The sequence below is a fragment of the Lagopus muta genome, chromosome 6 (genome assembly GCF_023343835.1).
Source record: "Lagopus muta isolate bLagMut1 chromosome 6, bLagMut1 primary, whole genome shotgun sequence".
Lineage (NCBI taxonomy): Eukaryota > Metazoa > Chordata > Aves > Galliformes > Phasianidae > Lagopus > Lagopus muta.
In genome coordinates this window covers 10337094-10352453 of record NC_064438.1, presented here as the reverse complement: position 1 = coordinate 10352453, position 15360 = coordinate 10337094, and the positions used below count along the sequence as shown (strand labels likewise).

General features: G+C 47.8%; 1 protein-coding gene across 5 annotated transcripts in view; it reads left to right on the top strand.

Moving 5' to 3' along the window:
- Window positions 1-263: 263 nt before the first annotated feature.
- RRAS2 (RAS related 2) overlaps window positions 264-15360 on the top strand; it is a 35908-nt gene continuing 20811 nt past the window's right edge. The window contains exon 1 of one of the 5 annotated variants that reach the window (XM_048950040.1): window positions 264-611. In XM_048950040.1, coding sequence (XP_048805997.1) covers window positions 507-611 — 105 coding nt within the window. In that variant the 5' untranslated portion in view covers window positions 264-506. Of the gene's footprint in view, window positions 612-3663; window positions 3709-10020; window positions 10040-10100; window positions 10282-10697; window positions 10740-15360 lie in introns of those variants that run through there. The other 4 variants (XM_048950042.1, XM_048950044.1, XM_048950041.1 and 1 more) reach the window with 4 other exon arrangements.

The following is a 15360-nucleotide window of genomic DNA, read 5'->3' as shown; positions in this document are numbered from 1 at the left end:
AGGCGTCCGTGACACCGTGGTGGTGACGGGGAGGTGATGGCAGCTCCCAGACACGCGGCTCCGAGGAGCGGGGAACGGCGGGGAGCGCAGCCGCCAGCCCTAACGCGGCGAGGGGGGAACGCGGCCCTGAGCCGCGCCGCAGAGGGGAGAGCGCGGCCCTACGGGACCGGGAGGAACACGCCGGCGGCCGAGGCCACGCCCCCCTCATGTGTATATTCACGCTCATTAGCATGGCTGATGATGCGGCCCCGCCCCCCGGCGGCCATTTGTAGCCGCGGCGCCCTGGCTGCGGGGGCGGGCGGCGCTCCCTTCGCTCCGCTCGGCGCTGCTCCTCTCGGCTCGGCGCTGCCGGGCGCTCCGTTACCCGTGCTGTGCCAGCGGCGCGCTCTGTGAGCGGTGGGGCTCGGGGCCGAGCGGGCGGCGGACGGCAGGGAGGGAAAGCGGCGGCGGGCAGGGAGGCGCCGGACCTGGCGGCGCTGCCGCGCTCGGCTCCCCCCGGCTCCCCCATGGCCGCGGGCTGCAGGGACGGCCCGGGGCAGGAGAAGTACCGGCTGGTGGTGGTGGGCGGCGGCGGCGTGGGCAAGTCGGCGCTCACCATCCAGTTCATCCAGGTGAGGCGCGGCGCCGGGGTAGCCCCTCTCGCGGCGCCGGGGAGGTTCCGCTTCGCCCGGCCGCGGCGCCGGGGCCTGGGCGCTGCCCGGCGCGCGGAGCTGGGAGGGAGGAAGGCCAGGAGGCGCCCCGCGTTGCCGGTGGGAGGCGGCGACGTGACCTCGAGGGCCCCCCGGGAAGGCGCTGCGGGAGGGAAGGGGCGGCAGCAGCCTCCGGCCTGGCGCTGCCTGCGGCGAGCGGGTGGGGCGGCGACGGGGTGCGAAGCGCGTCCCTGCGGGCGGCGGCGGGGCAGGGCAGGGCGAGCCGGGCGGCGCGGCTGCCTCGGTGCCGGTGTGCGGCTTAGGGAAAAATATGAGGAAAGGTGCGTCCTGCCGCGCGAGGGAGGGCCCTCGGTCTGCCCCTCTGCCGTACCGCTGCGGCGCGCCTTCAGGCTGAGCTCGGGCACGCAGGTAGCTGGCGCTTCAAGAGCTTGGCTTCCTGGGAAGCAGTTGCAAACGGAGCGCTGAGATGGGACCGGTTGCCGTCTTCGCAGCTTTGTGCGGCAGCAGGTACCGCGTGTGGCAGAACGCGTCCATGCCTGCTGCTCTGGGGGCTGCTCGCTTCATTGGCCTGCTGCAGCTGGCTCAGCGCTGCTAACGCAACGCGGTGTGGTCGCTTTGGATGGCATTGCCTGTGTGTTCCTGAGGGTATCCGGGCTGGTGTGAGAGCAGCGTGAGTGGCTGGAGGTCGGTTCTCAGGTGCTGAAGTCTTGGAAAATGCTGCTGAATGAGTTTGTGGAGTCTCTAGCTGTAGCATGGCTTTTGGATAGTCATGGCTAGAAGCGCCGAAGGAGGGAAGGATTCTGCAGAGTGCTGTATTGGTTTCTGCAGGCAATCGCATTGAAGCTTTCTTAAAACAAAGCTCAAGGTGCACGTGTATGGAAGAAAAAGTTTTGTCTCAAGAGCTGCTGTTGGTGCCCCTTTTCCAGAGGAGATCTGTGAAAGAGGAATCTGGCGTCTTCCTGTGTGAGAAACTCGTCGAATTATTAGCTGAAAAAGAACTGTTTCGCTTTAAAAGAGTGGTGTCGGAGAAGCACTGTGGGGCTGAGCTGATGTGTTCAGAGTGAATTTTCCAAAACAACTTATTGTCAGCTTGTATTACATTATCTGCCTTGTTTTGTCCTCTCAGCTGCTTTATCTTGATGTGAAATCTTGCCACTGCAAAGTGATCTTTAGCAGAAAACTTGGCCTCTGAACAACCTGAGAAATAACTGGGAAATAAAGACCCTCTGTGTGGAGCCTCAGGGGCCTTAGGGACTGGTGCTGTGTGTTTTCTGTACTTGCTGCATTGCTATAGACAATAGGAAATGAAGCTTGATGTGTTGTTTCTTGGCTAGGGTATTTTCTTGAGCTCTTAATCCTTGTGATGGTGTCAAGTGTGCCTGATGCCATGCAGCCACTGCTGTCCTTCCTGCATGGCGACTGTATTGCTAAACATGTTGTTTTCCTTTTAGGACTGTGTAGAAACTTCTCCAAATTGTTTTAAAATTGATTACAAGCGAGTCACATGCCTCATTGCTGGAATTTCTCAGGATTAAGTGGCCGACTCGTCATTGCCTCACTGCAGCATGGCTCGGTGCTAGGTTTGGCCACACGACAGGGCTTGATGTCAGTGAGGGATTTCAGCTCTGTTTTGCTTTGCTATTGCTCGTGATAAAGTGTGGTCGTCACCATCTCAGTTCTGAAGCTCTTCAGGAGGAACATTTCTTGTTGGTGAATACTTCCCACTTGGGTTTGTTTCCCTGTACTTAAATGGAAGTGCTTCAGGGCTGCTGGTTGCTTCCAGGTAAACAGGGCTGTTGTGCTCAGCCGTGGTGGGAAAGCACGTGTCCTAGTGTACATTGCTTCCTTTAGAGGACTAAAGGGGGATCTATATCTGAAAATAGGAAATGGTTCCCTCTTGTGTGGTGAAATAAGCAAAGAGGAACTGAGGCTGCAGGCAGAACCAGTTGGGCAGCTCTCTGTCAACAGCCCTGGGATCTGCCTGCCCAGTGCATCCCTCCTGCCTTGCTCAGTGCCTGTGGTGGTGGCATGCTGAGGCCGGGCCTCGTATTGGCACTGGAGCCTCCTGGCCTGGTTGCAGCATCCGGCTTGAGAGCGTCAGTGGTGGTTTGTGCTCAAATTTGGGATGAAACAACACTGTTTTGGTCCCGCAGCCAAAGCTCTTCAACTGCATGTGAGCTGTTCCGAAGTTCCTCTTATGCTTGGAGAAGTTGTGGGGTGCGCATTTGCAGATGAGGGCTGTCAGTGTGTGGTGACTGTCAGGCTCCTCTTGGCCTTTCCTCCAGGGAGATAAACAGAGCTGGGTATTAGGGCTGGTGGGACAGGATTCCATCCTGGAAATTCACAATCATTTCCTCTAAATCAGGATGTGATATATGAACTTTCTGCTGTCCAGTCTGCATGCTGTTAGGACAGGAAGTGGAGAAGTTGTAATTGTGGAGTAGATGGCCCCTGCCACAGCCATAAACCTTAGGAAAGCCCCGGTTAGTGGTAGTTCAACTTCATGCCACGGCCTTTTAAAACTAAGTGCCGGAGCTAAGCATTCCTACTCTTAGCTAAACAATAAACAAATAATCCATCACACTGAGATCCCAGAAGAGGCAGAAGCCTTTTTTTGCAGGCAGCCGAGGCATTTGGGAGCACGAGCCGTGCGGGGCGCACAGCTGTTGCCGCAATAGCTCCTCTCCAGCTGTCATGCAGAGGTCTGTCACAAAATACCCCACATTCCCTTCTAACTCAGCCCTTTGTAATATTCAGGTTTCCTCGCTCAAAGGGAGTGCAGCCTTGCAAGTACTTAATCACCCTCTGCATACTTCTTAGCCTGCAGTTGCCATTTACTTCATGCTTTTTTTGGTTAGCTGGATTGCCGCGCCGCTAGTTTCAGCAGCACGCAGCAGGAATGCCACTGATGTTTTATGTGTCCAAGTATCTGCTCCGCAAAGCTGTGGCTGCCTTTGGTCAGAATTTTTAAAATAATTGGTTATGTTCTTCTTCTTTTTAGTGATACCGAAGGTTTTGTTGTGTTTGCATGCTGATCAGCATCCACTGTCTCCCAAGGGTGAATATCGCCAGAGAATGCATTGGTTTGAAAACCTTGAGGTGATGTTGACTGGATGCTGTTCCTTCAGTGTGGCTGAGCTCAGCTTGTCAGTCAGCTTCATGCTAAATGTAGTAATGCATGAATGTGTTTTAGGCTGCTGGGACAATTTGCACAATGTAAAAGTGTATGTAGGGATCTAATGATTGTGTTTTGTGTGTGTGTATTGACTTCATGCTGTATTTGCATGTGAAAATTTGCAGTAACAATAGTAAGCTTCCTACTGCTCTTCCAGCTGTCAGTAACCAATTCTGATAGGAGCTGAGCTGGTCACTTTATTCAACAAGCAAGCAGAGCAAGTTGGAGGTAGATGGCTAATACCAGGCATTGCTCTGAAAGCAAGCGTATGTGGCTTACAGATGGGTGGTGAGCAGCTGTTTGGGTATGCTTTTCTTTCTCTTTTCCAAACTACAGTTTTCACCAGAACATTAGTTCTCAGTACTAGAAATACAACTAGGGGTGAGTTGACTCAGCATTATCTTTTATTTGATGGAGTTGTTGGGTGAAAAACTGGCATTGTTCTCAATTTTAAGGTGAGGCTCTAAAACAGCACAGTAAAGCAGATGGAAAAGCAACAACTGAAATGCAGCTGGTGTCCACTCTGGGGGTTGGACAGACTCCATTGTCTGACTGTCCTGTGCCACTTGTATGTGCTGTGCTTGAGGGTTTAAGCCCCTCTCATTCCTGGGTATTCTGATGAACTGCTGCTGTCAGTCAGAACGTGTTCCTCGAGTGAGCCCATTTAAAAAAAAAAAAAATCAAGGAATAAAATGTCACAGATTCCAGGCTGTGGATTCATACCAGGCTATGCTATAACTGTATGCTTACATTGTGGTAAACAGCAGGGTCGTATTACAGTGAGCAGTGTGGTGTGATGCAAGGTGGCAAAACATGATTCAGGGAATGAGTGTCTTTGTGTTGGCATCCACCGAGGTTAAAGGTGGCGTGTGTGTGTGTTGCAGAAGGTGGGAAATGAAAATCCTAATCCAAACAAAACTCTTGTGATGCAGTCACCTGGAAAAATAAGGGCCTGTTTTTCTCTTGTGAAACCTGAAGCCTTGGCTCCACGCTTTCCAGAGTGCTGCCACCAGAAAAAGGTTTGTATTGCTCAGTTGTAGATCTGCAGCCTGGCAACTGAAGTAGTTAACTGCTGGCCTAACTTCCTGGCAAAGATGGGTTGAAAGCGTGCCGAGAGCTGCTGAGAACTTGGTGCGATACCCCGGTGTTGCTCCTTGGTGGGGCTAAGTGGTGCAGTCCCTCACCACAGGGGTGTCTGCAAGGCAGACACTGGGGCTCTGCAGTGGTACAATGCATCGTAACTTAGCCAGCAGGGATGCCATGCATTGATGTACTTAGAAGGGACACGATGAAAGCAGCTCGTTAATAAGTGAGCTGTGTTCAGAACTGGGCATGCTTCCTTCCCAAACTGAAATTCCTTTGAGATAACTTGCAACTCTTTGCAGTCAGAAAGCACTCTGTTGTGCAGCAGTCACTTGCACAGTAAGTTGGTACTGCTGTGCTGTTGGTTGCTTCCAGTGCCACTTGCACAAGGAGTGCTGGCAGAGCATCCCAGGCTGGGTGCCCTTTGTGCTCGCAGGGTGAATAGCAGTGCTGGCACAGAGCCCTGTGCCCCAGCTATCTGAGAGGTTCCCGGCCTCGACTGGAGCTCCAGACTGTGCTGCAGGCTGCAGCGGGTGGCTGCTGCAAGCACGGCCCTTTTGGGGTGTGTGAAGGGCGGAGATGTTCTGCTTCAGGATACCTTATGTTTACGTAACTTGTTGGCACTTACCGATAACATTACCAGCCCCTTGAAGTGCTGCAAGATAACTACCAGCTTTGGTAAGTGTCTAGCTGGTAGGAAGCTGGAGTTGTACAGATCTTCCTGAATTAGTCTGTTCTCCGGTCTAGACCTGTGTGATGCTACTGAGTCAGTCCTTATCGCTCACGCTGCTTATCCTGCTGGCTTGGTAATCTTGCGCTCTCTTATGGCCATAACTACTATGGAAATGTAATATCCAGGTAAATGCAGCGTGTATTATGAATGTCTTCTGTTTCGAGAAGAATGTAAAACCAACCCCAGCTGAAATCCTGTTTGTAATTGCTCCTTGTACTCTTACTCGTACTTTGAGTATAACACATCCCCAGATGTCTGGATGTGACTGTGTTCACCCTAGACAAACCTTTAATGGCAGAGGCAGAGTGGATGGGATCCAGATCAGGTAACTTAGTTATAACAAACACCCATAAGGTGCTGTTTGCCATGTGCAGTTGCTGGAGCTTTGCTTTAAAATGGTGATGGACAGAAGTGGTAAGCTGTTACTGCAGGTGTGGGGAGCTGCCTTCTAGGTGAGCTGTTTCTGTATGAGCAGTGAGTGGGGCCCTCCCCGCTGGCCTTGAGCTGTGCTTTTCTTTCCAAAGTGATCCATGCCCTATCATCTTGAATTTTTTTCTCACTTTTTTTTTTTTCTCATGTTCTTTGCTGTTGTTCTGTCTCTCAGCTTTGGTGCTGTTGCTGCTTGCGTCCAAAATAGCCTCTAAGTCCCTCGGGGGGAACAGGTAATATAAAGAGAAAGTAATATACTTTCTCTCCTAACTTAATCACTTCAAGTAGGAAGCAGGCAGAAAGGATATTTACTTCAGCTCTTTCTTTGCCTTGTCTTATGACGTGCTGTGTGTATGCTTTAAGCTGGGCACATACCAGTGTCAGTGCCAAAGTTACTGTGTGCTCTGTGGTGAGCAGGGCTCCTTCTAGGTGGAGCTGCCATAAGGGTGAAAGCACTGTTGGAACAGGTGGGTTGCCTGCAGGAGGGTTGGGGTGGAGCGCAGCACAAGGGCTTCTCACCTCTGGGTGAGGGAAGGTCACATTCGTGTGTTTATCTAGTGACCAACTGAGTGCTCTGCAACACTGCCTGGCAGTGAGGTGAGCTCACAGCTTCTGATCTGCCGCAGGTGCAGGAAAAGCTGTGGGGCTGTGCTGAGCTGGGTGGCGTTGGGAGGGTTGTACCACGCTTCTCTCATTACATGGGGAGGTGCTGTGAGCTCTGGTTATGGGCTGAGATCCCGGATGAGGGCAGGTTGTTGGTAGAATCTGTGTAACTTACAATGTGCTGACGTGTGGCACAACTGCCCCAGGAGTGTGTTGGGTGATGTGTGTGGAGCAGGGAAGGTGGCAGGGACACGGAGCCTTACCTTGGTGGTGGTGGGAGCAGCAGCCAAAACTTGAGAAGAAAAGGAACTCCTCAAGTTCCCTGCAATTCCTGAAACCCTCAGAGTTAAAAATAACCAGGGAATGTTTCTGGCAGGGATCAGTTACGCTGCCTGCACACAGCTCTGGCTGGCAGCGGTGTGAGCATAGCCAGACCCACAGCATCTTGTTGGCTCCTTCAGGGCAGGGGTTGTCATCTGGGGGGGTGGGTGCAGGAGGGTTCTCCCACCTGGGTGGGAAGGGAGTAGAATGCAGCAGGATCCCTTTCGGCATGGGAGAGAGAAAGCATTAGTTGCTGACACCAGTGTGCGTTAATCATTAACTTGGTATTCACTCTGACGCATCTGAGTGCTGTAGTTCAAGAGAAAAAGATCTTTATGCAGAAGGTATGTGCAAAGCTTTATTTCTCAGCAGGTAAACCTTAGGCATCCGTGTTTGGGACTATAAATGCCTGTCACCTTCCTCAAATCAAGCCAAAAAGCCTTCCCTGAAACTTCTGAGGAAATTATCCAGTGCTGGTCCGAGTGACTGTAGTTATTGAACATGTTGAGTCTCTAGTTGTATTTGCTAGAAAAAGATGAAACTTTAAAGTAATTGTAGTTCCTTTAGCATTTTTTTCTGGCAAAACACACTTCCTCACATCATACCACAGAACATCTAGAGTATTCCTAACTTATGATGATAGAAATCTGTGAGCCTACAAGCAAATCTTGAATGTTTTTGCTGTTTATGTGGCAAGCAGACCATGAAAATGGTAGGATGCCAGTGATAAGTCAGTGTGAAGAATCTGGTGTCTTTGGATGGAAAAGAGATCCGTTAAACATCTTCTGCCATTAGACTCCCTCTGTGTAAGGGAAGCAAATGGGATTATGATGGCACAAACTGCATGCAGCAGGGTGTTTCTACATTCTCCATTCCTCGTAGTATTTCAGTGTTTGTCTTTCCTTCTAAGAAGTTTCTTTGTAATCATGCAAAAAAAAAAAAGTGCTGATAATGGACTTGTGCCTGTGCTATGCTGAAGGAGGACATACTATTAGAAATGTGTGTAAGGTTTTTTGCTAGCTTCCCCCAGTATGTCTGCATTAGCAAAATAAGCAGTGGTGATGTATTTAGATGTTACACAACAAAGAAACTATCAGGCTGTTTTTCATACTTGCCCTGCATTTTCAGTTGCTGCTTGGGATTGTTTCTAGCTGTTGGTCTTCAGAGTTCCCTGGAACTTTGCACTTTGCATGTTGTTCTGCTGCCTGCCCACTGGGCCCTGAGCAAGTTATCAAGACTGCGTACCCTGATTGGGATTTCCAAATCACAAACATATGCTGTGCCATTTAGATTTCCCATACGCTGCTTTTCCTTCACCTGATGTCCCTCGTCTTTGAACTGGCTTCTCGCCTCGCTGGGAGCTCTCAGCTTGGGTATTCGGGGCGTGGGGGAGCATCCTTGTGCCTGGCAGAGTAGGCTGTGTGCTGAAATGAATGATTCCCAGGCCCTCAAGTTGGAAGGTGAGCCAGTATGAAGCCAAAGTAATCCTTAGCGTGTAAGCAGTGTAAGAACACTAAAATGAGGAGCTCCAAAGAATGGAAATGCATCTTATCTCTGTCTCTTAGGGACAGGTGGTGGTTGTCTGCTCCTGCCGGGGAATGTTGCCCACTATCTGTGTTGGTGGGATTGTATGGGGAAAGAGCTTTAAACCTTAGCAGTTGCCTCCTTTGTCCTGACTTTATCTGCCTTTCTCTAAGTAGGTTGCATTCCTCACATTTTTAATAGTGGCTTCCCCTCCTCCATAGCTGCTTTGCCTTGTATCGTGGGGCGCTGTGAATTTTTAGACTTGTGCTCCAGGAACCCTCTCCAGGAAAGGAAACTGAAGATCAAATCGTTCTGCTTGGAGCAGAATTTGCAAATCTACTGTGTGCAGAGTGAGTTCAGTGTAGTGGTGACTTAGGATCTTAAAATCCAGCTGAGTTTGTACAAAGGCAGGGATTTTGTTCATGGTTTAAGGGTTGTTGTATCCTGAGACAAAATTGCACTTGGGTTTTCTGCTTGTTTTTGTTTTCAATTTACAAATACTCATAGGAGAATAACCAGAAGCTCTGCGTCTCATGCAGTGAATCTCCTATGCGAGGGAAAGTGGTGGTGATCTGGGAGAATGAGCTCAGCCTGCCTGTGGGAGATGAACAGCTTCAGCTTCAACCGCTTGCCTCGGTCTTTGGGGTCTGACAGCTATTTCCTAAACCTGATGCACTCTGACTGTCAGGGCCAGAGCACATCCAAAGAGGACTCTGTTGTAACTCCATTTCTTAGAATTGTATCTACATAGTACTAGTGCAGTCTTGGTTCTGTTCAACAAGTTTGTGATGGACACAGCCTATCTAATTGCTTCTGAGCTCTGTGATTGTGGAAGGTTTCTTTTTATGCATTCACAGAAAAGGAGCTTAGGGTTCAAATCAGAGAGTTTTCTAATGCTGGAAGAAGGCCTTTAGTTGATGGCATCTGTTCTGTCTGTGCGAGTAACTTAACGTTGGTTTTGCCATTAGCTGATGGCTGCAGAGCTCTGTGCAGTGATGTTATGCTGAGAGATAAGGTGCTATCCTAATTGGCTAAGGGAGAGTTAACCAACAAGAAGATAAGGTGACCTGAAGCCTTTCTTGTTACACTGATGGACTGGCTGTCCTTAGACTTCATCAGTGGTTACTGAAAGTCTGAATAGCACTGAATAGTCCATTATTCTAAGTATGATGAAGTTGAAGAACCTGTTTTTAATCTGTAAAAACGAGAGAAACTAATGTGCTTTCCTGTGGTTTGGGTGCAGAGGGCTGGCTGCTTGTGCATTCCACGCTGTTTTCTCTTCACTGAATGCCTTTACCACAAGATCACTACTCGGTAGAATATGGGAGCGGAAATAGCAGTAGGGTATGGTTTTTCTTTTTTCTTCTAAAAACCAAAGAGAACCAACAAAAACAACTGATCAGCCCTCCTGCATTCTAAAACCCTCTGTAAGCAAAGAAATTAAAGGTCTGCACACCGCTCACACATTTAAGATGGCCTTTGCTGTGTTCCTGCCTCTATGCATTTAATCAGAGCGCTTGCGTGAGTTCTTGTTTGCTTGAGAAGATGATGAAATAGTGGCACTTTCAACTTATTTATATAAACAATATGTTTGTTTGTGCATGCAGTATGTGATCAGGAGCAGAATTGCGTGGTGTTATTTGAGTTTGGAGTTTTTTGTATAGGTGATTTTTGTAATGAGAAGTCTTTTTTTTTTTTTTATGGCTAACTTTTTCTTCAAAGTGAGGTGTTCTGAGCCCTTTCTGAGGAGATGCAGAGTAAAGGTAATTCTCCAAGCACTGCTGAACTAGTACAGTATTGGGGGGCTGCAGCAGGCTGCAAACCTGAGCAGTGTAGTACGAGTGCCTCCCTTCTGCACATGGTAGGAGTGGAGCTGGAGTAATTTAGCTTAGTTTCTGTGGATATGAACCTTCTCCAGATGGATAACTGAATTTGCTTCGTTTCAAATGGTTTGGCTACAGAATGTCCTGGATTGTGGTCATGCACCTTGCTTAGGGTAGCAAATTCTCTTGCTGTGCTTTCTGCAGCACCAACTGCTGCTTGGACTGTGGCACGTAGAAGTGGAGTGGGGAATGTGTGAATTGCTTTGAAGGGGGCTGAAAAGCAACTCAAAAGAGGTTATACTTTAAAAGCAGGAGCTTCCCTCCTGGAAAAACTAGTGGGACCTGTCAAGCTGGGAGGCTGAACCAGTGTAATGGAGCTGACTGCAGCACACAACAGTGTAAGTTTGTCATCTTAAGATAATGAGCAAAAAGGATCTTCTTTGTAAGTCATTGCTAGCCTCTATAGAGATCTTTCTGTGCTGGATTCATACCAGTATCTTCTTTTCCAAGCTTGCTATCTGCTCTGAGTTATGGTGTATAGGTTTAAGTAATATTTTCTTAAAGGAAAAATATCTTGGTTAAGAACAAATCACTGCATTTTCTTTGTGGCAGTGTCTGCTCACAGAATCTATCCTGAAGAAGGTACTGTGTTTTATTCAGGTTTGATTACGAGTTAGTAGACACAAAATCAGAGATTCAGAGCAGCAGGTAGCAGAAGCAATTTGTCTTAAGCAAAGAAATATGACTAGCGTGATCAAGTTTATCTTTAACAAGCACTTGTCCTGCCTTCCTTTTCTTGTTGTGAAGAATTGTCTTCATGGCTTAGCTAATATGTTTACCAAAACTTTTCGTGACCTGTGCTCACACCTGTGTTTTCCACTTAGCTTTTCTCCTTCACTGCTGCCTCTAAAGGAATGTGATACAGAGAACTCAGTGTGTATCCTCCGATGCAAATGAGTGAATCATGTGCCCTGCTGGCTCTGTTCAGGCTGAGGGCAGTTCATAAGTTTAGAAAACAAGTTTATTTGAGAACTTATGTAAATTTTTGTCAGAATGAGAGTGTGAGGGGACAGAAGGGAAACCACCGTGCTGGAAACCCCCCAGAACAAATTTTGACTAACCATGTAGTGCTGTAAAACTCAAGTATCTGAATATGTATTTGAATCCTTCATTTTTAAACGTCTATGCTTTTTATGAGCCTAAATATCCAAAAGCCCACAATCTTACACGTTAGATAATGCAGTCGTCAACATGAATACAATGTGTGAGAATGCTAAATGCTGAACTCTTTTTGGTGATGTGCATCTCTTATTTTCCTGTAGAACTTGAAATGTAGTTAGCCTGCTTATATACAAAAGTTGTGCTAGGAAAAATAATAAAATCTATTCAAAGGATATCTGGTAAAGAGTTGTCCTTGCAGTTTGGTGCAAATGTGCCTGTGACTCTGTAGTATTTATTGCCTGCCTCTTAATAAGGAAAGCCACTAGGAAACAGGATTCAGGAGTGTCTGAGTCAGTACACAAAGCTTTGATTTTTGCAGAGGGATGAATAGAAAAAGTACTTAATGATGCTAGAATTCATCTAAGGTCTGTCCTAGGTAAACTAGTGGTGCCTTCCCATGTTCTGTCTGGGCTGAGGCATTTAATAAAATGAAGCATGCAGAAGAGTAATTTGCAGTCAGCAGAAAAAAAAGGCCTTTATGTAGGGGGTGGGCTTTAGAGCCTTTATGAAAGCAATACTAGAAGTGCCCTCCTTGGAAAATTTTCACATCTCTGCCATGCTGATGTTTCCCCTGAGGTTCATAGAATTGTTAAGGGTTGAAAGAGACTGCTAAGATAATCTAGTCCAACTGCCAACCCATCCTCCTCATGCCCCCAAACCTGTGTCCCTAAGTACCACATCAGTCCTTTTATCAAACACGTGCAGGGATGATGACTCCACCACTTCCCTGGGCAGCCTGCACCAATACTACCCCACTCTCTCTAAGATGAGATTATTCCTGATTGGATGTCAAGGGGAAGCTCTTTACTGAGAGAATGGTGAGGTGCTGGAACAGGCTGCCCAGAGAGGCTGTGGATGTCCTGTCCCTGGAGGTGTTCAAGATCCGGTTGGATGCGGCCCTGGGCAGCCTGATTTAGCATAAGATCTGGAGGTTTGTGGTCCTGCATGAGGCAGGGGAGTTGGAACTTGATGATCCTTGGGGTCTCTTCCAATCCAAGCCGTTAAATGATTCTGATATCCAACCTGAACCTCCTTGGCACAACTTCAGGCTGTTTCCTCTCATCCTTTTGCTAGTGAGGATTTAACAGCGCACTGGGGAAGGATGTAAAAAGGAGGATGGTAGAATTTGTAGTTCTCTTGGTGGTCATAAGTTCTGCTGGTTTACAGGGAGTCCACCACTATATTGGATGCATTTTGATCTTAAGCCTTGTTTGCATTATTAATTTGCTAACTGCTGAAGCAGAACTGCATCCATGAGCTTTAGATGGTAGTACTAGAAGGGGACAGCTGTCTTGGTCTGCACTATCACAGCATCTCTTGCTAGGCTGGTGTTTGAAGCACTGTACTTTGAAAGATGAAATTCTGCACCTGTAGTTTCCTGAGAAAGGCTCTTCAGTGGGGAGAATGGGTTTTGCCCCAGCATCCAGCCCTTCAGAGAAATAATGGCTGAACAAAGTGCTATTTCCTTTTAGTGGTGTTTGTCTGCTGCTGTAGTGGTGTGTGAAGAACTATTTTGGGACCTGCTTTAACATCCTGTATATCTGAATGCTGGGGAAACACGAAGCCTTGTTTCCCAGTGATCTAAGGTCTGCATGGCTCCAGCACATGCTCCTGGCTCCAAGAGAAGCAAGTCCCTGAGTGGTGAGGGGAGACCTGTGGATGCAGAACTCAGTGCATGTGTTGGCTTGCTACAGCTGGCTGCATCACAGAGGTGATGCTGCTCAGTGTGGGGCTGCTGTCACCATGCATGTGCTTTCCTTGCTGCTACCATACATGGCCATACTATTTAAAAAAAAAAAAAAAAAAAAATAAAAATAAAAAACCTCTTGTTGACTGCTTGTGGTGGCGGAGCATGCAGCACTGCAGCTGAATGTTTACTTGCAGTGTCTTGATGTGGTTCATAATAGATGTGGCTTTTTGTAATGCGAAAATAGATATTTGCACACGAGGCTGTACTTTGTGGCATTGCGTGGTGCGAAGCAGACATGAGCATGAGAATGAGCCTGCTAATGCTCAGCTCATGGTGTGTTGCAGGAGGTGGTTATTTCTCTGCCTCAGTTATAACACCAGCTGGCTGGGAGGTAGCTGGGCGAAGCAGCCCTTGCTGTTGAGATCATGAGCTCTCCAAAGGCATTGAAGATGGTATTAACACACAACTGCATAGGCCCTCTAGCTTGAGAGTCATGTAAAATATTGATCTTGTTGGAGCCACAAATGTTTAATATCTGTGTTCCCATTCCACACAGTGTCTGTGTTAACACTAAGCAAGAAGCGAGCTCCCCCTGAACCTGCATTGTGGTTTGGGTGGCACTGAGAGCGGCACTACCCTGCAGGTGCAGAGACTAAGGGGAAGAGACGCTGTAGTTAGTTTTAGTATAAGCAAATATTTTGCTCATAAATAGGCTTGTTTTTAGATGGAAATAATGCCTGCTTAAACGCATAGACTGAATGCAGGAGACAAAAGCTTTTTGAATGTAAAATCTGAGGATATGAGTGTGTCTCCCTTCAATACTCTTTAAAACCTGAAGTTTCTGTGGCTAAAAGCTCTGGTGCTCACTGGAGCTTCAGGATCTCTTCCTTTTCCCTCCAGACCAGCAACCAGGCTGCACTGAGCAAGGCAGCACCTGTGACCAGTTCTGCAGCACCAAAACTTGCTCACACATCAGAAGTAGCGACTATAAAATTGCTTGATAGCTCTGGTTCCTGGAATTGGGGTCTGTTCACACTTACCCATAAGTAAGCCTTGTTCACATTGTACTTTCCCTGTGTGAGTGGTGCTGTTTGGTGGGGCCTGTGGTGAGTGGGCAGTGAGCACCATCCCTGGGAAAACACAGTAAATGCTTGTATGTAAACTGTAAATGTCACTGCACATTTGCTGGTAAAAGTGAATTTGCTGATTCTGAGCAAGCTCATGTCACTGTGGTATGGACTGAAGTGTAGCACAAGTGTGTGACATCAAAAGAAGATAAATGCAAGGGCTGGAGCTATTGCAGGAGCCTGTGCTCATCTGGACTTGTGGGAATGACACCAGACATGGAACAGCAACTTCCCATATTTCACAACTATCAGTCTGGTTTTTTATTTTTACTTTTTCCTTCTGAGCACTGAGGATAAAATTTCCCACATTACCTCTTCCTTCTGTCCTGTAGCCTAACGCTGATGAGAAAAGCAGTCTGAATGACACTGTCAGATGTAAAGAAGTTGCCTTTGATCTGGAAGTCTGCTACTGATTGTAGTAAGTGGAATAAGTCTTCACAGTCATTATAGGAGTTTTTCCAGGGGCATAAAGAGTTTTAACTTCAGTGCAAGCACTGGTTAGGCTGGAAAGAAAAGCACTGTACTGCACTGGTGCCTGGAAAGTGCTTGCTATTTTTCAAAGACATTTGTCCAGCTGAAGCTTTCTTTCAAGTCCAAACTGTGGGTTCCTTTAACGCCTTATATTAGATTTACAATCATTTGTTTTATGGAAACTTAGTGCTTCCAAAAATAGTGGTGTTAGCTGGAGCTGCTTCTTTTGAAGCAGTAGTGTCGACATCTGTGGGAACTGCCTCTGTTTAATGGACCTGTGCTTTTCCACAGGCATCGTGCCTCATTGTGATTTCAGGTTAATCTCTCTGAAATCCGTGCCAGATCTCTCTAGTGAGCAGGGGTGGAATTTCTCCTTCGTACAGAGTTGCATGTTCAGTGGTGCGGTGGCTATCACATCGCTCTGCTCTGTTTGGCTGACAATGGTCAGGTTCAGTCTTTTCCCCTGATTGCTCAAGTGCTGTGTTCAGGTTGACAGACCAAACAAAGGGA